This window comes from Ischnura elegans, chromosome 3, assembly GCF_921293095.1.
Source record: "Ischnura elegans chromosome 3, ioIscEleg1.1, whole genome shotgun sequence".
NCBI lineage: Eukaryota > Metazoa > Arthropoda > Insecta > Odonata > Coenagrionidae > Ischnura > Ischnura elegans.
The window spans coordinates 55,443,858-55,471,092 of record NC_060248.1 but is presented as its reverse complement, the minus strand read 5'-3'; the positions used below and the strand labels follow the sequence as shown (position 1 = coordinate 55,471,092).

Below are 27,235 nucleotides of genomic sequence, written 5' to 3'. Positions count from 1 at the left end.
ATAAGTTCAAAAATTTGTGAGTATTATTCTACAATCTTTGTTTCTTTTATATTATCCATTTTCAAAGGATTAAAAATGTAAAGCATGGGCATGGACTTGCAATGACTACAGAATGGGGATTTGGAAGTGAGTTTATTTATTCAGTTCGAAAATAATCCCTTTTTAAATGTTAAGAACTGAATCAATTTTGCTAAATTCTTCGAAATATGACATATTCATTCAATATTTAAGCCACCTAATTTCCCCAATTATGAACGAGAAATCAAGTAATTGCTACAAGCCTTATTCCATTTCCATCCATGCACAGCACTAAATCTATTTCAAATTGCCCGCTGTTCTCACTACGCATCGCACGCATACCAACCGGAAATGCATTCGCTTCTCATTTCGGATTAGTATTTACGAAAATGGCGATGGCCGCGGATGACAACAACAGCGACGAAGAGCTGATGGAAGAAGATACTGTGAATGATGGTGCTAGTGATGAAGAAGGTGATCACATGGAAGCATCTTCGGAAGAAGATTCTGATAATGATGCCGATCTCGAGCAGCGTTATGCAGAACTGGAAGAAAGGGTTGGTTTATTTCCATACTGTTTACGTTTTAGTTCTCCGGTTTTCATGGTGCATCTACGAAAATACGACTGTTTAACTTGCTTTTCAGGTGAAAGAAAATGTTTATAATTATAATTTACATCTGGAATTAATTAAAGTATGTGAGAAGTTAACAGATTTTGACAAACTGAAGAAAGTTCGACAGCGAATGAGCGAAATATTTCCTCTTACGCCGGGTGAGTGCTATGAGGTTATTAAAATGTTGTAATTAATTTCGTATGACTATAAAACGAATTATGCTCATTATTACCCCGTTTACAGCCCTGTGGATGTCTTGGTTGCAAAATGAGAAAAGCGTTGCTGTTACCGATGAAGAGAAGAAAGCTGTCGTCGAGCTCTTTGAAAGAGCTGTAAAAGATTATCAATGTGAGTAAATGAGTTCTTTGCGATGTAACAAGGGTCAATGTGTATTTCCCATGTATTTATTCTATATACTTATGTTAAATCCCCTGATTACTTACCCTTAAACGTAATATATGCCGTAGTTGAAATCGGCACTTGATTAATAGCCTCCAGTCATTTTTAATCCATGAAGGAATATTTCATCAATCCTCGTGTTGAGGTGAATTATGAGAAGTACTTAAGATTTTGATTTATAGAGCTCCTTATTGATTCCAAAATCTTAACTGTGTATATTCTCATACAATAATATTGAGAACTTGTGCCAACAATCCGAGCATCTTCAAATTATAATGTTGTATTTCAGCTGTTGAACTTTGGATTGAGTATGCAGATTTTCTGAAGCAATTGTCATCTGAAGAACAACCTACGGAAGATATTCGTGCTGTTTATGAAAAGGCCCTTACTTCAGTGGGTCTCCATGTAGCCCGGGGGTCTGCAATATGGGATGCCTACATGAACTTTGAAAAGGTATCTTTAACATTAGCCACTTTCACTTATGCCAGTGTGGTAGCCGTTAAATGTTTTTGCCAAAAACAATGCTGCCATTTATATGCAATACTGGGTAGTTGAGTTGGTATTTCGTTCGTGATTTAGTATGTGTTACAAAGTGATTTTTTAATCTTTTCTATTTCGCTCGCTAATGTATCGTCCCCTATGAAAAAATTGTATAAACCTGTATACAATTTTTATACATTCTTATACATTGTCACGACAATTGTATAAGAATGTATACAAATTTAGTACAGGTTTATACTATTTTTTCATAGGGGATTATTCACCGTTTGTAATAAATTTATAAGTATTAACATCGTTCTCTGACACTTCATGATGGAAAAATTCCTCCAAGTTACTAATTATACTTTTGACTTTACATATTTTGAAATCCGTTTTTTCACTGCCATCCAGTTAATTCATATTAATTTATAACTTTAATTTCTGAAACACAAACAAGTTATAGTGGCATTCTCCTTCGCAGTGTCCATTGAGGCAATATTTATCAATAATTTTGTATCCTATGTATTTATTGTATATACTATTGTGATTCAAACTTATGAGTGAAGTGCAGAGTATTAGTTGGGGGGAGTGGCAATCCCTCTGCTGATTTAGGGATTGTGGAGCTTTATCCCTAATGTGGGGGTATTTCATAACACCTAAGTGTTCCTGGAAATTTTGTTTAAATATCCTCTGAAAATAGCATAGTAAGTAATATCTAAGACTAAAATTTATTTAAAATTTTGATGATTTTGTTTTCATATGACTTGAATGTATAGGTTTCATACTTTTTTGGGACAAATTGCCATTTCAGTTGAAGGGGCAGGGTCCTTCTGGTCCCCCCTTAACTCCACCCATGTTCAAACTTATGGAACCCTTGACTGACAAGGGGAGACCGCGTACCTTGCTCCACCTTTTTCAATACCGTAATTTTCATGGCATTCGGAATGGTGAACACATCTCTGAACTGAGAGTGGCTCCATTGAATGGGCCTTAGTTTGGCTGTAATTAATTAATTTCCCAGCGGTATTTTTAACAAGTGCTATGCAATCCCAAAATAGCGCCTTCTCTCCAACAACAACTGTTGGTCTAGTGGATAGCGCGTCTGGCTCCTGCCTGGGGGGCTTAGGTTCGATACTTCGTCATGGATATATATTTTGTAGTTTTCATTTTGATCATACGTTGACAAGCTTTTCACTAATGTTAATTGCAGCATGCATGGGCATGAGAAAAAATTTTCATCATCACAACGGCGTTCAGGTATTTAAAGCAGTGTCATTTCGAACGGGGAAATATAAAGATTACACTTCCTGCCATCCTCAATAACATGCGGAAAAATGAACTGTGGACATTAACAGTGGCTTTTTTCTCGAAGAAATTACATTTGTAGGTGATCCTCTCATTATTATGCTGGAGGGCTGTGGAAGATTATGGGAAGCAGCAAGCACAATACACATTTGGCGTAATTGTTGATTTTAAATAATCAACTTTTATTCCATCCTATTTGTGGTTTTTATATTTAATCAGGAAGTTGATCAATATAAGCAATACAAGAAATTAACATTTTAACGCACACCAAACCTTGCTAACATAGTCCTCATATCTCCGTGCTCGAAATGACACTGCTTAAATACCTAAACGCCATTATGATGATAAAATTTTTACCTCGTGCCAATGCTTGCTGCAGTTAACATTAGTGAAAAACTTGTCAACGTATGATCAAAATGAAAACTACAAAAATGTTCCCATGGAGAAGTATCAAACCTGAGCCCCCCAAGGTGAGAGCCGGACGCACTATCCACTAGACCAATTGCTGTTGTTGGAGAATTGGCGCTATTTTGGGATTATGTAGCGCTTGTTAAAAATACCGCCGGGAAATTAATTAATTACAGCCATACTAAGGCCCATTCAATGAAACCACTATCAGTTCAGAGAAGTCTTCACCATTCCGAATGCCATTAAAAATACAGCATTGAAAAAGGCAGAGCAAGGTATGTGGTCTCCCCTTATGAGTGTATCTCATACCCCATCAAGTCTCTCAGTGAGCAAAGCCATTGAGCCATACAGGCTTAGCAGCATTGCATTTGAACCTTTTTTCAAACTCAATAAGTTTTGCTTGTCTTTGAACAATTTATCCACTACTCTTTTTAGTGTTTTGTATTCTATTCCGTACGGATGATGTTTATTATTGCGGTTGGTTTGGGAAGCTTCGTATGGTGAGGAGTAATGGGGTAGCATTGTATCACCCCCCTTGGAACTATTCCTGCTGATGTATGGAAATTTTTTTACACTTTTAAAGAACAAAACTTTTTTATTATATCAAATTCATAACGGAAAATTGTTTGGGTCCTAGGCCTCTGAGGAAATCTGTGTCCTTTTATAATCTTGTTGGGAACTCTGTCTGGTTTCATTTTCTTGAACAATTTTTTGTACATGTTTGCCGATGAAAAATTCTTAATTTTTATGTCATTATTGCTTGATAAGGTGTTTTGCAGCAAACCAATGTATGAAAGTATTTTTGTCCATAAATGTTCTACTATCCTCTTGATTTTTATTTTGTACTTATTGATTTTAACTTTTTAGGATATCCTAGCTAGCTTCAAGGAAAAAGGTGATCAAAGTAGCCCTGAGTATTCTGCTCAGCTTAAACGTGTGCTCCAGATCTACAAAAGGCGCTTGTCGTGCCCATTGAATGGAATGGATAATATCCACCAGGAGATGCATGATGTCTTTGCCAAGGAGTACGAAGTAGAGCTTGACCCTGTAATAGAGCTTGGATTCAGAAAAGCCTTAGCGAAGCTGGAGAAAGTCATTCCATATGAAGAGCTTTTGGTCAGTAAATTGGAGTTTGATATAATTTCTGGGAATTATTATGAATATACCTGTATAGTTGACTTCAGTATTCCATCATAGCATTTCATGTTGCGAAGAGTGAAGTCTTCGTAGGAATTCCATCAGATTATTCGATCAGGCATTAGCGATGTTCAAAGACTAACACAGTATTATGATCGTACTTCTGAATGTGATCCCTTCAACAGGCAATAGCCTCTGGGGTCACCTAATGCTCCAGAATTTTTTCTATCTATGATGTTAAATTCTTTAAGGAGCATTAATTATATGTATTATATTGTTACATATAACTCCACCGTTACCCTCAGGACATTGACCCATTGAAACTGGCAGTATTGTCTGATTGAACTTGTGTGGTGGTATTCCCAAGAATGGAAATTCCACCGTTCTTGAAGACTTCACCCTAACTGTATGCCAGGAAAACATTAAGTTCTTACATTTTGTGTTCTAGTTTAGTAATTTCTATTTGTTTAAGTGTGTCATGTATGTCTCATTGTCATCTTCGGCCAATACCTAGGGAGGTGACGCTGAGGTCTTTGCCATTCCTGAAATATTTCTGCGTTATCCAGTAAACTTGGTGGTTTATCAAAGGCTTTACTATGTACAGATTAAATCCCAGCCCCAGAGAATATGTTTTTCTTTTATTAGTCAGATCTAACTTCAATATGTTATTTTGCATGTGAGTAAAATGCAATTTGACCTTTTTATGGTGAGTTATTCTGTGAATTCTATGGACTGTTAACTATTAAAAATATTTTTTGCTGCTTGCACTGTTTAAGAATTAAGAATCTTGAGCAAATGTTTGCATTAATGTGGAGACTGATGATAATGATGATAATAAACTTGATGATAATGGTTGACTTTGTGGTCCACTTCTTATAGGAATCCTCAATGAAATAAATTTTTAACATAATAATTGTGCAAAACTCAATTTAATCAGAAATAATTTATTAAATACTTATGGAATCCAGTTTAATAATTTTTATTTCTGACTGTTAAATGACCTATCAAAACATTGAATGCAAATATTTTGTCTGCTATCTATCGATCATCCTGTAATACAGCCAATGCAAAAAAAGTTTTAAATTTCTTGCAATAATGCATCCAACTCATTTAGTCTGGATGGGGCCAAAACTGGGTTTAAAAACCACTGCACACATGTATTACACTAAGGGAGGTGACTGGAGGTCACAGCCATGGATGCAACACAGCAAAAGCAGGGTTCCCGGGGTCATTATAATCAGTAAAGTGAGAGAAAACTCTGGAAATTTAAAAATGGTCCATCTAATCTGGGATAAGACAAGAACTTATGGAAATTTGATTTGGGTGTCAGTAAGTTTGAAAATACTTGTCCAAAACACCTTCTATTCTCAAATGTTGCAAAAAAATAAACTGGCTGTCAGCCATTTTGTGGAAGTGGCTATTTAGTTCAAGTTTCTGCCTTGCTATGCCCATGTCAAGAGCCAGTGGTACTTTCCAATGTCTTCCAATGAGTCTATTTATAGTGCAGTAATGCTTATGAATGGAGAGGTTATGATCTATTGCCTTTGCACCTTTATTTTGCTGAAAGCTATGTCATCCCATCCTAATCCAGTTTGGCAGCAAGCTAAATATGTACCTAACTTACAAAACAGAGGCAGCTATTGAAACGTGTATAGATGTGGTGGTAGCTCCTTAATGTGCCAGTGTATGTTGAAACTGTACTGGCTCTTTTTGAGTTTCCAGAAGTCAGTAAAAATGTAAATTCTGCATCGCAACCCTGAAGAGATTTTTTTATAATTATGTTGGGAAAATGCTCAAATTCCCTTCATCTTATTTTTATTATATCAACTATTAGTTTCATTGTTTAAATCATAATTGATTTCAGCTGAAGTTCTCCATTTTCATGTGAACTTTTATTCCCTCAGGTTGGCGCTGATGGATCTGAAGTTGACCTGGAACCAGCTGCTCAGCGGCTGTCTCGGTGGAGAGACTACCTGTCGTATGAAGCGTCTGAAGAGGCAGATCCTGGTAGGATCCAGTGCTTGTACGAAAGGGCACTGTCAGAAGGAGGCCTGTGCCTTGAGCCCACCCTATGGTTGGAGTATACCGAATGGGCCGACTGCACTCTTGGCATTGGAGCCGTGGCTCTGCCTGTGTGTGAACGTGCTGTGAGAAACTGTCCATGGAACTCCCTCCTGTGGATTCGCTACCTCAGAGCAAGTGAACGGTACTCTTGCACACACGAAGAAATTAAAGGTACCACGTACATATGTCATATTCTAAATGGATTGAATTTACTTCTTCATCTATTTCTTTTGTTGAGCTATTAGCATTTTATCAAGTTGACCATCACATGGGTGTAGTGATAGGTCACGGAGCCACCAAATCCCAGCAGATTGGTGATCCTACGTGTGACTGGTACCAATTTTTTAAGCATGGACGGTGACGGAATTGGTCATTATGATCGCAGTACTGTAATCAGAATAAATTTCATTTTAGATGCATTTGCAATGATATTTCAGCGTGCTTTGAACCAATAATGAGCAACTGATAAAAAACACTCTTGGCATCACAGGAAATATGTACTGAAGCACCATTTTTGGCAATAAGTTAAAGCCTTATACCTATGTATTAGTTTTATGAAAGTTGCTGAAACGTTTGATGTACATTTCAATGAAGTATGAGAGCTGAAGTGTATGCAACTTGGAGTGAGGAATACTTCCTCTAGAAAACTACTGTTTCTTTATTATGAAATAATTATTTTTGCTGCTGTGCGTGGTAGCCCAGTGGTTAGAGCATTTGGCATCTGACTGAAGGGTCCCAGGGTAAAATCCTAAGTAAGGCTTTAATGCAATCCTTTAAGTGTGGGGATTGTATATTGGAGCACTTATGGTGTGGCTCTGGGCTTTACCATCAGGTGTCCTAACCAATCTTATAGTTTTGTTACCAAATGAGTGTTTATTGCTACTGTAAAATGTTTTAAAGCTATGCTCTCCTGAAAGTTGACTCATTTTTGTGTTAACCAAATTTCAGGAATCCTTGAGCGAGCTCTAGCTTCAGGATTTTCTGTTGCTCAAGAGTATAGAGACTTATGGATGACTTACATTGACTACCTCAAAAGACGTCTACGCAAATGGGATGATGAACCAAGTCAAGGCGATACAATCTGCGCAGAACATAAAATTGCTAATGAAGAACTTCGCAACACATTTGATCGTGCTTGTTCGCATCTTGCTGAATGTAAGAAACTGCTTTATTTTATTTTGCTATTCATTTTTGTCGTAATTAAGTGATGGAAAATTTTTATTTTCTGGTAATCAATTAAATTCATTCAATTGTTTAGTCTTTGGATTGGAAGGAGATCCAGCATGTCAATTACTGCAGTATTGGGCAAGGATAGAGGCTAACCAGTTTGGGGATATGGAGAAGACTCGACTGCTTTGGAACGATATTCTTAGCATTGGTCATGACAAATCTGCTCAGATGTGGCTAGAATACATTCGTCTTGAAAGGTATGTGATTTCCTGTAACATTGAGTTATTTGTGCAAGAATGAATGGCGATATCAATATATTAAATAGACATTTTGAAAATGAGTAATCTTTTTTGCCTGTACAGTTTAAGAAAATGATACCGGCGCTGGGGAAACTGCAAACAAATGCAGCTTTTAGAATACCTAGAGTAATTTTCGCTTCATATGGTGACATAACTTAAATTTCCTTAGTGCTCTTTGTAAAACTGAATTCAAAGCATGAGTTTTTGCTCAAGAATTAGCTGAGATTTCGTCAAAAATTTTAATTCTTAAATGATCGTAAAGAGGGCGATAAAAATTGTTTCTCCATCTGGGTGTTCTTATTGTATTTTTAAAGGATCCCATTTCGATTGTCATTTTTGTCTATTTCTTTGGTTGTAAAATTTTGTTCCCCTTTCTTTTTCTCTTGTGCATTTAAAAAGTAGTAAGTTGTAAGTATCGGCCTTCTATTACTTAATTTTTCCTGATGATAACTTTGGAATCGTGTTGATTCTTTGGCCTTTCATAATCTCTATCTTTGCTCTCTAATTAGGACATATGGGGATAGTAAACATCTGCGCAGGCTATATTCTCGTGCCCTGGCTTCATCAACTGATTGGCCCGAAACAATTGGTGAATCTTGGTTGGCATTTGAGAGGGATGAAGGCACTCTTGAAACACTTGAATTGTGTGAAAATGCTGTGAGAATGCGAATTGAGAAAGTTGTGAAGGAGAGAGCAGCTGCAGCTGCGAAGGCAGCTGAAGCCGCAAGGGAAGCGGAAGGAGCTAAGAAAGCGAAGAGGAAAGGGTTTGGTGGTGAAAAGAACAAATCCCAGGAAAAATTTAATGCATTCAAAATGGTGAGTTAAAATCACTGGGAATAGAGGTGATTGAATTAGGTTTATATTCACATTAAGAATGGGTCGGTTCTTAAATTCTTCTGATTTCTGATACTGGTCCGGTTCTCCCCCAGCGGTTCCCGGTGCTCGATACTTGGTTTCAACAATGGACTCTTATTTTGTGAACAAATGGCAAATTTTACACCTTGCGTACGGATGACAAGAATTCTCATCATTTTTTTCCCGAACGTTCCGGATGGATGACGAAGATTCTTGTCATTTAGGTGCGTCAGCCTAAACAATTTTAAAGCGTACAATACGTATTCGTAAGAGCATTTTCAGTTGTTATTTGTTATTCATAATGAATTTATGCATCATAACGTTTGATTGGGTAAAGTTATATTCTAAACATTAGCTTACCCCAGTACGCAACGTGTTAAATGAACAACAATTATCCATTCTGGCCATGACCTTGAAGACGACAAAGTGAATTTGGTTTTTGGGCAAAAATTCAAATCCTCCCCACCGCTCTGTGCCAGTTCCTAAGTACCAACTGCATGTGATCAGTTCCTGATATCGGTTGTTAGGGCCGAGAACTGGGTACCTGAACTGACCCATCTCTATTTCATATTCAGTAAACCAAATATGATGAATGTATATTATTAATGCCTTCAAAATGGTGAGTTAAAACTGTGTCACTGAGAATAGAGGTAGTTAAATTAGGTTTATATGTATTGGCATTCGCTAAACCAAATGGGATGAATCTACATATATTGAATCACCACATTAAATACATATTTCAATCAACTAGAATTAGGGGTGGACGGGTCAAAATTTTAAGGTTCGGGTCGGGTATTTTTTTTTGACTCTCGGGTCGGGTCGTATCCATAAATTTGATCATAATTTTTTTCTTGAAGCAGAAATGTCAAAAAATATGTTTATGAAGGCCAATAAAAGGAAATAAAAATAAACAATCTATACCTAAATGGTAGATTAGTTTAAGTGTATTCACTCAAAACAGAAATGCAAATGCATATCTGAAACAGACTACTACAAAAATAACACAAATAAATACAATACTAAGTTGGATAATGAGGTCAAGGTAAAACAAACATCTTCCTGTATTTCCTGTAAATATATCCCTAAGTCAATTCTTCCAGTGCACTCAATTTCAGATAGGCTATTATTAAACTCAATGGCCCATATTACAAATGTTTAAAATCAATGACAAATATACACAAGAAATATTTTGTTTCCATAAATGTGTTACTCTTTAATTACAAAAGGTTAAAGAAACCAAAAACTCAGTCTTAAAAAAATAGAATGATAACTGATGAAAGCTAATAACAATTATCACTATCCATTAATATTTGCCTTATAATAATGACTTATGTCTAGTTATTTACTATTAATTACACAATCTATAAATTATTAGTTTTTTGCCAAAAGTGAAAAATATTAAACCTATTTTTTTTACACTAATAATACAAAGGATGAAAGTAACATGAACAAATGAAGTAGTCCTTCGTGTAAATATAATCTGGAAATAAAAATTTGAGTTTTAACACTTCAAAAACAACAGCATTCCTGTCTTCTAAAAGTTTATTATACATCCAAACTTTTTAAATTTTGGTGTAAGAACACTAATGTTTCTGCATTTTCTGGCAAAAGCCTGGTTCTTCTGTTGGTGATGACATTCCTTGCTGAAGAAAACACTCTTTCAGATGCAACTTCTGTGGCTGGGATGCCCAAGTATTTTTGAGCCAGTGGTGAAATAAGTTCATACTTGAACCTATTATCTTGCCACCACTGAAATGGGTCATCATTTATTGTTATGCGTGGCTCATTTGTGCAAGCCTCTAGCTGAAGTTTACCTGTAAAACATCATCCATGTATTTAGTCTATACATATTAATTTTTCTAGGGCAACTTTTAAGCTTTTGGAACATAAAATAGTGAAGTCAAATTGAATCTTAAAAATTACAGGTTCCTAAAAAATATTTAAATTTAATGTAAGGAAGCATGTATGCATACTTAAGAAAGTGTATTTAATCAGCATAAACATTTTGCTGTATTAAGCTATACCAAACACCCTGTAGGAGCCTTCTTAGGTTTTAAATAATGCTTTGGGTAGTATTTCACCATTTTATGCTTCAGTACTACTTACTTAGAACCTGATTACAATTTATTTAGACAGTGAACTTAATTTCAAAAAGGGGGGCATCCATAACTCAGGTGAGGTGATGAAGAGGTTGGTGAAAAATCACAAAACCTTAATTTAACAAATACTGAATGACGGAAAAATATTTATGCTCCCACCATTCCTTTTTCGAAAGCACAAGTGTTTTACTACACCCTGCATAGTAATTAGTAACCTGAAAAAATTTACAAAAGAATCCATCCTGGAGGGTAGGGGGAGATGCTGGAAATTCAAGCATTAATCAATATCACAAGACTAGGGAGGGGTCACAAAGTGCCTTAAAATGCATCACATGATTTTTGGATTCCCTCAAATAAATAAATGCAAAATTATTTCCATTTACAAAGTTAATTTTTCCATAGTAACATTATTTGACTTTAGTTCTTTTAATGAAGGGTTTGGTAGCTTACATTTTATTATAAAAATACATATATTGGTACCTACCTTGGAGCTCAAGCGTTCTTTTATTTTAACTAGTTCTTTTATTTGTTTGGATTCTTTGACATGATGAATTCTCAAAAATAGAGAACAGTTGTGATGTTGCGCTTCTAGTGATGTTTTTGATTGCACTTTCTTCCAACCTACCTACAGGCACTTCTTTTATGCTGGCAAATATTTCTGTTTCCAATTTTTGTAGAATGATTTTCTTCTGTGGCTCTTCTAAAATATGGAATTTAAATCGAGGATCTAAAAACATACAGATTAAATTTAGCTGGTCTTCCATGTACATCGGAAATCTACTCCTCAATGACTTCAACAAAGTCTTTGCCAATGTGGACCCCTGTTGCTTATTCTCGATGACTGTCTTGATCCTAATTTCTATGCCAAAAAGAATTGGAATGATCATGCTTCTTGTTGGCTTTTTGTCTGATGAAACCTGTAAAGTTGCCTCAGATATTGGTTTTAAAACCTTGACATAGGAGTCAACTAAACCCCATTCCATGGAAGTCAGGTTGTCTATACGGCAACCAGGCTGACTCAGTTCTATCACAAGCGCATCTTTCAATTCACAGAGTCTTTCCATCATGAGGTACTCAGAGTTCCAACGGGTTTCTACATTTTGTACCAATTCCAATTGTCTCATCCCAAGCTGCTTCAACCGCTTATGCAAATTTGCTCTAGCAATTGCACTGTGGCGAAAATGCTTTACAATGCTCTTGCATTTGTGGCGCATTTTATCAAATCCGCTATACTCCTTCTTTGTATCCTCAATCATCAGATTAAGAGTGTGTGCAAAGCAAAAGAGCTGAGTGATATCTGGCATTAAAGTTACAGCTGAACGCATATTTGCAGCATTATCCGAGACACAGTAAAGTACTTTAGTGCCCAACAAACCCCATTCTGTCAATATATTCCGCAATTCCCATCGGATTACTTCACCTGTATGGGACTCCATCACAGCTTTGCATCCCAAGCAATAAGACGTGAGTGCGAAATCTTTCGTTACATAATGCGCAGTAACTGCCAGGTAGGATGTAGTATTGGCCGATGTCCACATGTCAGTAGTGATCGATAGTGCCGGTAGTGTAGGTTTTTCACTTTCTAGTATGCATTTCATTTTAGCCACTGTCTTTTCGAATAATTCCGGAACTAGTGTTCTTGAGAAGGTTTTTGCGGAAGGCAGACTGATTCTACTGTCAGCAATTTCTAAGACCTTTAATAACCCTGGCTCTTCTACCAAAGTAAATGGATGGAGACTCTCTATCATCCATTTAGTGACTGCATTTTTCATTGCCACTACTTTAGGGTGGTTTTTACCATATTTTTCTGTCATACTCACAAATTGAGAAATTGCCAATTGCTTGGAACTGCTGGTTCCAGCAATTTGTGTTGGCCTAGTTCTACTTTTTTCAGCTTGTTATTTAAGTAATTTTAGCAGTGATCATGATTGGCTGATTGAAGTAATGGGTTAAATAATCTTCCAGTTAGTCGACGTGTCGACAGTAATTTGGTTTCGTTTTTTATGCTTTCCGTATGGAAAATTAAATACACCGAACCCTTCTGGAGTTTTGTAAACAAGGGCAGTGGAACGCGTTTGGGCAGGGGTAACATCAAGAGTTGTTATATGAACGGGTAGATGGAAGGAAAATACTCGTTCCGTATTCTAGACTTCGCAGATAGCTGCTTAAAATAGGCAAAAATGGAAAGCATGGCTATTTTTATAAACTTATCCTCACATATATAATTTTAATGAACTTAAAAATAAAGCTGTTAATATTGATTCCACTCCAGCCAAAAACAATCCTTTTAAATCAATGTTAAACATTTCTAAGATATCAGCTGCTGAGATAAAGTCGTAGTCGCATTGACAACAGCATTGGCATCTGCAACGGCCTTTTAAGAACAGGTCGGGAGTCTCCTTCATCTATGTCTCCGTAAACTAAAAGAATGATATAAATATCATCATTTACCTTCACAAACCTTAATGAGGTTAGGCTTTAAAAACTTTTCAGCCTAACCTGGTGCCTAGCCGAGAAGTTTTATTCATTACCGCAGGTGCTAAAATGGATAAGAAATGGAATATATGCCGTATCCCATTTGTCAAGTTATTATCGATCGGAAAGAAATAATATTTCAGCCCAATAACGCATATATAATGTTCAGCTGAAAATATGGAAGTCAATACCAATCACCCGTGAATATTTCTTTGTAGTCCCTACTATTTCATAGTTCAGTGACGGAGTCAGACTGAAACGTAATTGGGCTGGCAGTCGTCACGACTGCCTGTCGCCACTCCTCGCTACTGCGTATATATTAGAAACTACTTTCTGCCTTTAGCGCCCTTAATTGATGCTAGCCTTCTAATGTCAGCTAGTTCTGATTATTGCATTCTAATATAAAATAATGTCTAACTTTTACGTTACTTAGGTTTTCTTCAGATCGCCATTTACATAGGAAATATTCGCTGGCTTGTATTTTACGATTTTTTATGCCATAAAATGTATGAAATATGTTATATTTTGAGAGCACTGTCACAAATGATGGCCATAATCAATTTAAAATGTTGCTGGGGACAATAGAAGTTATAAAAAAGAAAAGTAAAATATTTTTCGCAATGGATAAAATTCTCGCGATTTTCGACCCGACCCGATTTTGACCCGAGATTTGAAACGGCCCGACCCGAAGGTCGGGTCAGGACGATGACCCGACCCGAAGGTCGGGTCAGGACGATGACCCGACCCGAAAATTTCGGGGCCCCGTCGACCCCTAACTAGAATGAATCTCTAGAAATATCGTCAGTGAATTTTATGGCTAATTAAAGTTGCCTGTTTGAAATCAACTTTAATTAAAGTTGTTAAAGAATCAAATCAGAACATAGACCAAAAATGTATCCTCCTCCCAGTTCTCCAAGAATGTACTTTGCATAACTCCAGTGTATTTGTGTTTACTTTAATCTCCAGAGGCAATAGGTAGCTGTCTGCCTTAGGTTGTCATGAATACATATATCCTTGGTGGCATTAATAGCTGATTCATATTTTTTTATGATTATGAAAAAAATCAAAGCATATTTTAAAGATAAATATTCTCACTCTTATGAGACCAGCCATTTAGCATTACTGGCTTGAGTAGATTTTTGGTGTGGAATGGGCTGTGTTTGCTCATTACCTTTCTTCAATCTACCTGCCTATTTTCCATTGAAGAAAGTAGTATGAAACCAGTTGACACATCCTGTATGAACAAGTTACTTGTTTGGATGCCTGATGTAGGTATTAAAAGATGCATTCTACAGATCTGATCTTTTGAAGTTGCAAGAACCCAATTCATTGGCAATTATTATTCTAGAACACATTTTTGAGCCAATTTCAAAGTCATATTCCTGTTGTGTCAAGTTTTTAGCATGTTTTTATGTTTACTTTATTTTTTGTTCCCAGCCTACCGGTGTCCCTCCAATGTCAGGTGTGAAAAGGCGAAGAGAAGAAGGTGAGATAGTAATGCCTAGTGGGACACTGTTGGTGGGGCCCAAGGGCACTTCTCAAGGATCTGAACCAATGTCACCAGATGGTAATCATGAGGATGATTCATCAGCTCCAAAGAAAGCCAAAGGTTAGAAGAATTTTTAGACACTAGTGAGAATTACATATGTCTTTAGAATAAATGAACCATGTAGTATCCAAATGATTGATATTTCTGACATTGAATACAGTAGAAATTCTCTGTAGGATAGTGAAAAAAATTCATTTTTTGTTTTGTATAAGTATATGTTGTATCGGCTGTGAGAAATTATATTTTAGGATTCGGTGTAATTTTATCATTACAAATGGTATTATCTGTTGCCTTAATTATCCATAATTTTGATATGCTTCAATGCTATTTTAGTATCCAGCTTTTGTAGCATATAGTTTGAATTTGTAAGTATTTCTTGACTCATACATGCATTTTGGATGCAGGGGATGGTGTGGAATCTAGTTCCATTGGACCTGTTATTCACAATTCTTCCAAGGATGACCGTACTGTTTTTGTGAGCAATTTGGACTATTCCATTCCTGAAGAATTGATAAAGGAAACTCTCTCAAAATGTGGAACTGTTACAGACATCAGGCTCGTTAAGGATTTCAAAGGTCGCTCTAAAGGTTACTGTTATGTTGAGTTTTCAAGCCTGGTGAGTATTTTTAGCCTTAATCGTCAAATAGTTTTATTTGATTATTGTTGCATTCTTGTAGATTACATGGCCTAATGTGGTTTATTATTCCATCCTTTTTTAGGAAGAAGCTGGTAAGGCTTTAGAAATGGACCGTGAAATTTTGAATGGTAGGCCTATGTTCATCTCAAAGTGTGATCCTGACAGACAGACACGGCAAGTGGCATTCCGTTACAGCACTGAATTAGAGAAAAATAAGCTCTTCGTGAAAGGTAAATATTTCAAATATGTATTTGGATAGAAGAGATTTGGAACTTCCTGGCACATTGCTTGTGAACTAGAGAGATACATAGTCTTCTGTATGTCCTTACAATCGAACTTATTTTAGTACTATAACATTATGTCTCTCCATTAAGAAATTTGTCTCGAATTTCATCTTTTGGAATTTTCCGAACATTTTTTTTACCTAACTGGATAAATAAGGGATTTATTCTTATTAGGGCCTGGTACAATTTTGTATTTGAGTTGGTAGTAAACTCTATGTTTTGTTCTTTTAGGGCTACCACTCTCCTCAACAAAGGAAGACTTGAAAAACTTATTTAGTCCCTATGGGACTCTAAAAGACGTGAGATTGGTTACGTATAGGAATGGGCATTCCAAAGGACTGGCATACGTAGACTTTGAAGATGAGGTGAGAAAATTGAGTCTGTTACCACATTCAATTGAAATGAAATAATGCAATCTTTCCACTGAATTTATTTGTGCATAGTGTATTTTGTTGTTACAACATCCTCAGGTACCTTCTTAAAGCTGTAGATATTTTGTTTTCACCTGATATTTATTTGTTGGCATTTTGGTATTATCTACATCTAAATCTACATAATACCCCGCAAGCCGCCTAAAAGGCGTGTGGCAGGGGGTGTTAGGACACCAGCCGTTTACAGCTATTTAAAAAAAAAAAAAGAAGTGCTCTAACGAGGTTGGGACAAGCGTTTATTAAAGTCCTTTATTGTTCGGGGGAAAAACGAATTCTTATATCTATCCGTTCGGCTAAAAATCTCTCTTAATTTATCGCTTCTGTTGGACCTGGAAATATTATGTACACCAAGCAGATGGCATTGCTGTGGTTGAGTCTGTAATAAAAAATGAACCGTCCAGTTTTTGATCATTTGTACAAGATGCTCCATAGTCAAAATTTTGAAGCACTTCATAAAATGCTGAATCCAGCTCATGGCCTTGTATGGTACTTAGCTCTTGTTTTAGAGGCCCTGAATCAAATATAACTGCATTTAGCAGTTCTAGAAAGTGTGTAATGATTCTTGAACTGTCCCCTTTTTCTTTTTATGTTTGTCACTTTTTTCTACTAATAATTTTGTTAATTAGATGTATGTGCATATATTGTATTCATATGTAGACATGTGTGCCCAAATTAAAAAAAATCAGAAAAGAAATAGATCTTTGGATTTTGGCAATGCAGAAATGTACTGGTACCTATTTTTACTTATCACTTTAGGATTGGCGGAAGATAAATATTTTAAAAATATATTTTCTAGGCATACTAAAACTACACTAATACTACAAAAAAACTATGTACAAAAAAATACTCATTAACTAATACTACAAAAAAAATACTTACCAAGGTAGAAAAAAATTCTCTAGCACAACCATTTTCATCCTCCTGAATGATGAGGTTATACCAGTTGCAATTCTTATGTATGTTTATACGTGTATTTCAAACTTTCAGGCTGCTGCAGCTCATGCCCTCATCAAAACTGATGGAATGGAAATCGATGGTCATACAATCTCTGTAGCAATTAGCAAACCTCCGGAACGTAAACAATCAATGTTCAACCCTAACCAGGGAATTTTATCACTGGGAGGTGGATCGAAGGAAGTTGGAGCGTAAGTATAGTGTAGAGTTGAAAAATTCATTCTCAAGATTGTCTGAGATGCATTATGGTGAAGCTGTGCAGCATTAAAAGGGAACAGTAAATGCAAAAATATTTATTTTTGCAGATGATGTATTGTATTGCATTAATCTAATATTATTTTTCCTTTCTGGTTTTCATAAGAATGGGATGGGTGGTGCCAATTGGTGGTTGGGGGTAGGTAAAATATAATTGGGGGCAGTGTGTCATACTTATATCTTTTCATTTAAGGAAAGTTGTCCTATGTTAAAACTTAATCATAAAATCATTTGTGGTCCAGGATATCTATATCAATCATTAGATATTTTTCAAACTCATATAATATTTTTTCTGAAAGGATAAGTGTTGCATTTTTACAGTGATATTTTGGGTGGTACTTAGAGACCAAATGGCAAATTATAATCATTCTTTTTTAACATAAATCATAATTAACGAGTTGATTTTTATTAATCCATCAATATTCTGCTTGTTTTTTTTTTACCAGTGGCACATGTAACCCACTTGATTGGTTTACGAATTTAATCCATGGATTCAACTGAATCTTTATATCCTTACCCAATCTCTAACTTTCCAATGCTTTTATTGCAGGCGGGGTCGTGGTAGAACTCAAGTATCAGTGTTTGTGCCACGCTCAGTCCAGCTTCACTCAGGCCCTAGCGAAAGTTCAGTGCAATCTGAAACCTCTACTTCAAGTTCCAGCCAAGATTCCAGCCAATCCTCGAACAAAACTGGCATGTCTAATGCAGATTTTCGTCAAATGCTAATGGCTGGAAAGAAATAACTCTGTAAGATATCTTTCTTGAGGAACCTTTCTTTTTGTTTTCTGTGTTGGAAATGAAACCCACTGAAAGTGCATTGCTGGGTTAATATATACATTTTATGTTGATTGACATGGGTTAGTAATCCATGATATTCCAAAATTTAGTGAACTAAGTGGAAGACATTTTTTGGTTGAATTTTTACGAACAGGAATGGGCACGGTGGCCTGTGTGTCCAATGTCTTTATTTATCACTAGCTGTTGTAGTGATTGACTGACTGGAAGGATTAATTATTTTATGAATATAATTGAGGCATACAGTTCAATTCTAGCATATTTTTTCTCATACATACACTTCAATTTTCCTGAACTGCTTCATTTTCAAATGAACCTGCCTTAAATTTGTTATTGATTTCCCAAAAAAATACATAATTGGTGGTTTATTGGTTGTGCATAATGCATCTTGTATTCATTCACATGTCAACTAATTTCTTATTTTTTATAATTGTGGATAGCTTGATGTAAAATGTCAAGGATTGAAAAATGTGTGTGGATGAAACTTGTAGCAGTTGTGTTTGTAATTGAGTAAAGATTGAGATAATTTAATGAAATAAATTATTTACCCTTAAATTTTATTGCATTGGGTGCAGATGGTGAACAGTTTAACAATTTGCATTTTGGTTCTTGAGGCCAAGCAATGGTGAATGTATATGTAGTTCATTTGAAAGTTGCTGGGCCATGAAAGCACACAAATTTATGGTGTGGGGAATTATTTTAGGAAATATTATTGCTAGAAATGGATGTGGCTGTTAATTATTTTTATCCTCCAGTGCATGGTACACTCAAATGCTTCAAATTCTCTATCAGTATAAGTAACACCCACAATTTAAGTCTCCAATAGGGTGGTTTCCTATTATTTTTTTATTGCCTAAATCGAAAGATTATTACTCCTGGAGTACGTATTTCGCGCTTTTAGATTTTTAAATGACGATATCTATTTTTCGCGATTAAATGAAAAGTGAAAAATTTCAAGCGCGCGAAAACGCGACGCGTAAGTAGGAAAGTCCGTGCGACGCATTTCTGGTTCCCCCTCTCTCCTTGTGAAGTGACTTTGATCGAGGCTCTGAGCGCTGATAGGACGCAGGATGCTAGCGGATAGCTGAGTACCTTGCTGAATGGTAGCGCTTGGCTTAAAAAAGGTTTATTAATACCTTATCAAACGAAGAAAACTTTCCGACCTTAGCCAGTTTTAATAGGTGATTATTAAGACATGTTTCCCTGAGCTCTGTGCCTCATGCCTGCATTGGTAACCTCAGAAGATGTATAACTCCTATCCTCTCGTGTAGAAACTAGGTCCCTGTGACGTCACGCGGAGTGGAATCGCATGGGCGCCAATCTGGCCTTTTTCAAATGAGGATAAAATTGACCATTGCCATTCGTCTAAACCGGTATTTCTAAAACCAAATAATTTGTGTATTATGAATACACTAATGGTGGGTAACGAATCGCAATCAATGCCTATCGTTTTCTTTGATGAAGGAAACTACCCTATTATTAAGAATTGCATTAGACAATCTCTTGAAATACATACTTTTTAATCGCAATAAATTACATCTTCCAGTGTGGGTCGGTCATTTATGGAGTATAGCAGACTCTTTAAAGTTAATGCCACCTCTCAATTCTATTTTATTACGGCCAAAGTCATTGCTGAAATGGAAAATTGTGCATTGCTTTTGTTATTAACGTTTCAAATTATGCGAATCCTCCCTTTTGGTAAGCCCTTTTACCCTGGCATGTTCTTACAGTCCATTCCAGAAGCATAGTTCACAGAAGAAAGCATAATTTTTTTTATATTCATGGACATTGTGAGATTGATGATTTATCTACTTAGATTAAATGTGGCTGAAAAAGAATGTTTATAATAAAAATGCACTGCAGAAACAAGTGACTTTGCGCATGGGTGCAAAATTAAATACACTGAAGGATGAAGTTTGCCATGAAAAATGAGAAATATTTTTTCGTGGCGAACGTATTTAACTCTTCTAATAAAAGTTAAATACCGTGTATGATATGTAGCATAATGTGGTGATTAGTTTAAAACAACCTATGCAGAGTGTGTTGCAGACAAATTTGACTTTGTATCACTGTCATTTATGCTTAGGGGCAGAGGACTTGTCTTTTTCAGCTTTCTTTTCCCGTCACGGAGCTTAACCTGAATCGGTGGATGATCATCAAATTCATCTCGTATTTGTTTGTCCCATATGCATGAGTCTGACCATATTAGACATTGAAGTATGGATAAGATTAGTTCAGGTATCAAGCCTATGAAGGATAAATCAAAAGATATGAGAGTTATGAAGCACATTTATGGTGGTAGAACTCAAGGATCAGTATTTGTGCCACGTCTAAATTTTTGTGATGGGATATGATATTTTTAACTTGAATTTTTTTAATCAAAGAGTAGTATTGAATGATTTTTTGTGAATGTAAGAGGAAAAATTATAACATATCATAATGCGGTATAATTTAAACTCCATCCATAAAATAATAAATTAAATTATAATTTTTTTGCTGCAATGTGTGAGGAAGGCACTCAAATTAGGATGGATAACAAGTTAGGGTTTGGTCTTCCCTGATTCAACTGCCCCGTGAAGGTATAGAAAACCACAATGCATTGTCTAATTGGGGAATAAACAGAGCATTTAGCAGAAAATTGATAGTGTTGAATTCAGGCATTTAGCTTTCACCGCATGTCCTTGCTCAATCAAATTATTTATGAAAGGCTTTTATAAAACTTGGTGATTGGTCTTGTTTATAGGAAAGAGTGATGTGTGTGCCTTAATCCCACATATAGTTATTAGTGGATTCATTTTCCTCCCTTATATTTAACTAATGAACTCAATTAAAATTCTGTGATTCCATATTTAAATGATATTTTTTATGTTCACTATGACAGTTTTCAATCAGCATCCTATTATTATGAGTTTTGATTTATGAATTCTTTTGTTTAACCAAGGTAAGAAGTTGTGCTTTCATCTTCAGTGATGAAATCCTCTCCCATTTGACCAGAGATGGAAATGGTTCCTATCTGGTGAGTAATAATTATTCCCATCGTATTTTTATATTTTTGGCTATTTATTCACTTTCTGTTTGTGTATATCTCCTTAAAATTTTGCTTAAACATTTATGTGCCTCAGAATTTGATCTTCAAAAATGATAAAGCCTGAGTCACATTATCATTTTTTTTGTCATTTTCGAGTGATCACTCCAGCGATCACTTGGAAATGATTGTCGCGCTCAATTGTTATTCGCAATCACTCCAATTGTGAGGATTCCCATTACTTTTTTTCCTCACTTGTCTGGTTGCTTTTTCTATCGCTGAAATCATCACTGATACCCCTTATCAGCCAATCAGAACGCATGCCCGTATGGAGCGATTGCAGTTCAACGTTTCACAATCGTGGGAAGGGCATAAGTAATGACATAGAGCTGTGCTAACAGAAATGATGTGAGAAAAAACGGTGGGAAGGACCATGTGATTCAGAAAAATGATCACTCGAGCGATCACTTTTCCGATCCCGAAAAGCGAGCGCTCGAGTGATCACTAAGAGAGGCAAAACAAATGATCGTGTGATTCAGGCTTAACGGTGAGCGACTTGAGGTGCTTTCAGCACTTAGCAAAACACTTCATGGCCCAAGTGCATTGTTTTTTTCTTCTTTGGGTTCAGCTCTCACATAGAGCAGAGGGTTTTCAACATCCCTCACTCATCCTGTTACAATAGACATATGACTGAGGTGGCTTGCCCAATGACCAGGGACGCCGACTTACAAAATATATTGGGGGGGGGGCCCAAACCGGGGATCTTTCCCCAGGAAATTTTATAAGTAGTGAGTTTTAAGTTTTTTAAGCATTTTAGAAGAGTCGTATGATCAACATTAGAACCCTTATAACTACAATCTCGATATCTGGACACTCAGGGGAAAATCAACAAGCCTGACACATTTTTTCCTCACACCCATAACTAATTTTTGAGGGGGCTCGGGCCCCCTCAAGCCCCATGGAGTCGGCGCCAATGCCAATGACAATGCCGTAATTGCATCATCATTAAAGTTAGATTTACTGTGTTAGTTCATACCATAATAGCTCAGCCATCTTTGTGTTATGTCTAAGTAGAATTGAGTCTCAATTCCATGGACCTGCTATGTATTAATTTTTGATTTGGAGCCCAAATGTTCTATGTAAGGCCCAGTCATGGGAGATAATTATGCATTGCATTGAGTAGGATTTATTTCAGGTGTGGAATGAAACCAAATTTTATGAAAATACGAAAATACTTTAATAATAAAAACAAACGACTTTGTACAAATATTTTTTTACAATCACCCAACACTTGTTTACAAGATTACATTCTTCCACTCCTCTAGAGACATGTTGATGGTCCCACTTTTCTTCTAGCAAAGAAGAGATTTGGAAAGAAAGTCAACCTTAAAACCTAAACGACAAAGAAATATAAATAAAACTTGCAGTCTTTTTATACTGAAATGGTATGTTTTTGTCACTGTCACAGTGTGTGAGTTTCTGCCATGGACCTTGAATGGGAGTAGACAGTATTGCATGTCATGAAAGTAATGAAAAGATGGGTCATGAGCTAGGAAGCAGATTTCAATCATACAACCTTAGCTAAGCCTGGACTCGTGGATAGTATCACAGAACTCGAGTTGCCAGGTTTCCTGACATCCACACACCCATATTAAAGCAAGCTAGGTGGATTCAAGGTTATGTGCGCTGCCACTTATTTTTGCCACCCAGCAGGACGTTCATGTTGGCTTCATCAACTGCCTATGTTTGACCAGTGGAAACAATATTCCTATTCAAGGCCTATGGATTCAGTGCTTGGGGGTGTTCCTGACACTGATGGGAATTATTCTGATCGATATACCAACAGATCAATTAATTTTTTTAGATGTTAATTTTGTATTCCAATGGGTCTCTGCAAAGGTTCATCTTCTCGTCAGAATCAAATATTGCAAAAACTTCAATTTATGAACACTTCATAAACTTCTCGGAATCAATTAGGCTCGAGACAAATTTTTCCTTTCGTTTTAGAGGGTTCACCACACTGGACAGTGTCTGCCAAGCAACGCAGAGGGGTGTGTTTGAACCCCTCGACCTCCTCCCTCCCTTGCCTACTATAGCCTTTAATATCAACCACTGGTGATTCAAACCAATACGAATAATTCCCATCAGAGCCAAGCATCCCTCCATTGGCAGTGTGGCTCTTCGAATCCACTTGTCTTCTTCAAACGTCCGGGTTGTTGTTGTCGAGGTCGTCCTGCATCATTGCCCTCTTCGTCCGCCTCGGAGGGACGGCCGGTGGCGCCTGCTGATGGTGAGGCTCGATGGGCACCGCTACCGCAATCCCCGTCCTCCTCCCTTCCTCCTTCTTCATCCACTTCTTGAGACCGTCCCTCGCGTGGTAGTAGTACAGATAAAGAAGAGCAAAGACTGCGACGGCAGAAATGAAAGCACAGCCCACGATGATGAGTATGATGGCCCACCAGAACAGACCACCCTCCAGCTCCTTCTCCAATTCTCCCGCCTTGGATTTCGCGCTCTCCTCCTCTTCTTCTTTCCCGTCCGGTATCTCGTTGTCCACGTTGGTATCCTCCTCGTCTCCGTCGCTGGGGTATGGCGTCTCGTCCACTTCTCCCGCGTCCGTGTGTATGGAGACGTCGGCGCAGGAGCGGAACTCCTCCTGGGGTCCGCACCCCACGGCTCCCGTTCCGTTGGCGCACGTGCCCCAGTTGTTTCCCGCCACGTAGCGCCATTGGAGTACGCACTGCGAGCAGGTCAGGCCGACGGGGAGACAGTATCGGACTTCGAAAATTCTATTTCCGCCGCCCCCCTCCGAGCCGGGGAAGACGCGCGTGCCGCCGACGGAATCGGCCCTCGTGAGTAGGTGTTTGTCGAGGCAGGCCTGGGTGGCTTCCCGTCGGTGATTGTTCTGGGGGCAAAGGCGGAATTCGAAGAATCCCTTGTGGTTGGCCGTCAGTTCCACCCTGATCGGGACCACGGATCCCACCTTGTACTTTCTGACGATGATTCCCAACGCGTACTTGCCGCCTGCTTCGTGTGCGCGGGGCTGAAAAGAAAATAATATTTTTTTAGATTTTTATTGTTACTACAGTTATTAGTGATGTTAAATGTGTTGTTAGGTACAGGCCTGGAACTAGGGCGAGGCAGAGGGGGCACGTGCCCCGGGCGGTAGATTTCAGGGGGCGGCAAAATTTGTAAAGCGTGTTAAAAAAGTAATTTAATTTTTATAATTGAATTATCTAACAATAATTTCTAATTTATAAATTATTTAACAATAATATTAATAAAAATTCGTGATAGCAAACATACTACGTATCATTTCAATTATCACATCTCAAAGAAAAATACATTACGGATAAATCGTACGAGAATATGTCTCGTCTTTTAGTAGTGGGGGATGTCGATCATGGAAGGTTGGGCGGCAAATTCATCCTTGCCCCCCCTGACATAACTTGTAGTTCTGACACAGGTTAGGTGCTCAGGTAAGGCGCGAATCCAAGGAAGGTAGCGGTAGGTTCGCCCTACCCGCCAAGGAGCGAGTATAAAGGCCGCTATATGCGGTGAATGATCAGGCGAATGAAATCATTCGCTGTGTGTACCGGAAAAATTCGCGACTGAACCGTCATGTGCATCATCATTCAGTAAAAATTGGGAAATGTTCTATTTTGCTCGCATGATCCTGTGAATGATCATGCGATCATTCGCATGACCATTCACCGTGTATAGCGGCCTTTAGAGGAGTTACAGGGCCCTCCTCCCCTTGAAAGTAGGAAAATTGTTGTCTTTCGTCCTTTCTTTGAGCTATCGTAGTTCTCCTTATCCATTAACTAGCATTATCTTCCTGAACTTTTTTTTTTCACAAGAACTTAAAATATTAATATCATGGGTTGTCCTTTTTTAAAATTTTCTAACTACCCTCACATTGAACTTGCGAGTTATTGAATATGATCTCTAGTGACGTCATCAACTCATGAAAAGTGGGCGGTAACTTTCGAATTGTTTATTATAAATTTATGAGAGAACGGCTGATTGAGGCATTTTCTTTCGTCGTAGCTTAAAATCTTTCTACCGAATTATTATAATGCGATATCGTGCCTGAGTGAGCGACATCACTGTGAGTATGAGAAGTAATCCACGGTCCCATTTTTGTTGAATTCAATTTTATATCTCATTTAATCCTCAATTCGGTGTCGTAATCGTCGTATGACATTTCACGGAACGGTAAAATAATTTATAGGACAGTAATAGAGCGGAACGCTTTGAGTTTAAATGTTTTAAAATGGTAGGATTCAAAAGAAAACTTGCATTGCCACGCCAGAGCAAACCACGATTTTATACTCATAATGTCGTCTCTTCAACTTTTTTTGTTGATCATGGCTAATGGCGCGTTTAAATGTCACCCATAAAAAAACTGACTGCGCATTGTGAATCAGATCGTGTTTAGAACAGATAATCGTTTCTACGATCTTTGTTCTATAAGAATGTGTACATCTAAGATCATAACATGGTGAATCCATTACTATTGATTTTTTGACGGTACGACGAAAAAGGAGAAATAAAGCCATAAATAAAAATTTCACAATACTCTTCTCAGAGTTTCTCTTAAAGTGCATATTTTATTCTTATGTTAGACTCGAACTTCATTTTTAATGCATATTGTTGACAAAGAAAGTGAAACCATAATTCCCCTTCAGAGTTACGTCGTTATTTTATGTTTGTCTAGTTTATTTGTATTTTCCATCAAATCGTATTATTAAACATGGCGATTAGTGAACACATTCGAATTTCCGGAATTTCTATTGAGTTCGGGATAAAATGAATGAATATGTGGTTCCGTTAATAGTGCGCTAGATCGATTAATTATCTCATAAAAGGTTTTTTTTTGTAATGAAAAGGATCTCCACGGTGGGTATTTCGTTCTGGGGGGTCCAAAACCAGGGGGTGAACATTTTCAAAAAACAAGGTACTTACTAAGAAGGTTTAAACCAATTTTAACACTTTTCATAACCGAGAAAAACTTCATTTTTGAAAGTAGTGTTTTTTAAATTCATGATTTTTCAATATTTTGTTATATTTTCTGAAGCAAAGTAATTATGTTGTTATTTTTCGAGGGATGTTGGGACCCCCCGGACCTCCCCCCTGACTGCGCCACCGCATCTCCAGCTTCTGAAAATACCTGTAAACTATGGAATTACGAATAGAGGTGCTAAAAACTTCTGTAAATGAAGTGTTTGCCTCGTTTTTGATGCTCAGCAACTGTATATATTGTCACTGCAGTGACATTATGATATCGAGGCATGCGTACGAGGTCGGCTTGAAAGCAGTTATAATGATACCGGTTCTAATGGTGCCGCTTTTTGTGAGCTATGAATTTGTTTGTATTTGGAAAGGTAATTTACGTGTGTACGTAGAATTTCTGTCGTTTGGCTTGAGTTAGTAATTTCAAAATGTCCTTCAAATGCTATTTAATCGCCTTTGGTTTATTATTTTGAGCGTTTCAATTCCAAAATTTTATATTTCCGTAGTTGTTTTTGCATCACAGGGATGTCATATTCGAAAAGAAACTTTCTCTCAATGATGTAGCCAGAAAAATTTCTGGGTGTATTCATTGCGAGAGTGAGTTTATTTCGGAGGGGTTCAGTGAAAGGGGGTACGCTCAACTCCGTGTCTTTCAAACGCTTCGGTCAGGGGCGGATTTAGCATCAAATTTGGGGAGGGGGTAATGACTCTTGTTCTAGGAATATAGAATACCCCGGGAGAGCTCATAGAGACAGCTTATTTTATTTTTGAGCTTGTTTTTTTACAGTAGGGAGTGCTACTCTCTACGATAAATACAACTCGAACTTCTCTTATGGTTGGGACTTGTGGCCATTCATTTGCATGTACACTCCCTTTACTCTTTAACAAGGATACAAAAACTGTTAAAATATTAAAAACAAAAATCTTTTATAAAATTGGGGGGACTCGTGACCCCCCCCCCCTCCA

The 27,235-nt window shown here is 37.2% G+C and overlaps 2 protein-coding genes across 2 annotated transcripts in view; one reads left to right on the top strand and one right to left on the bottom strand.

Moving 5' to 3' along the window:
- The first annotated feature begins 315 nt into the window (after positions 1 to 315).
- LOC124155818 (squamous cell carcinoma antigen recognized by T-cells 3) lies at positions 316 to 18,759 on the top strand. Its single transcript, XM_046529944.1, has 15 exons — positions 316 to 575; positions 664 to 790; positions 876 to 980; positions 1,321 to 1,484; positions 4,092 to 4,340; positions 6,266 to 6,596; positions 7,374 to 7,580; positions 7,684 to 7,852; positions 8,404 to 8,710; positions 14,761 to 14,932; positions 15,277 to 15,488; positions 15,592 to 15,739; positions 16,025 to 16,158; positions 17,212 to 17,369; positions 17,984 to 18,759. The coding sequence occupies exons 1-15, from the start codon at positions 408 to 410 to the stop codon at positions 18,174 to 18,176; spliced, it is 2,844 nt and encodes a 947-aa protein (XP_046385900.1). The 5' UTR covers positions 316 to 407; the 3' UTR covers positions 18,177 to 18,759.
- Positions 18,760 to 22,466: 3,707 nt separating this feature from the next.
- Positions 22,467 to 27,235, bottom strand: part of LOC124155817 — a 70,213-nt gene continuing 65,444 nt past the window's right edge. Inside the window, exon 4 of the mRNA XM_046529943.1 lies at positions 22,467 to 24,296. Coding sequence (XP_046385899.1) covers positions 23,454 to 24,296 — 843 coding nt within the window. The 3' untranslated portion in view covers positions 22,467 to 23,453. The remainder of the gene's footprint in view (positions 24,297 to 27,235) is intronic.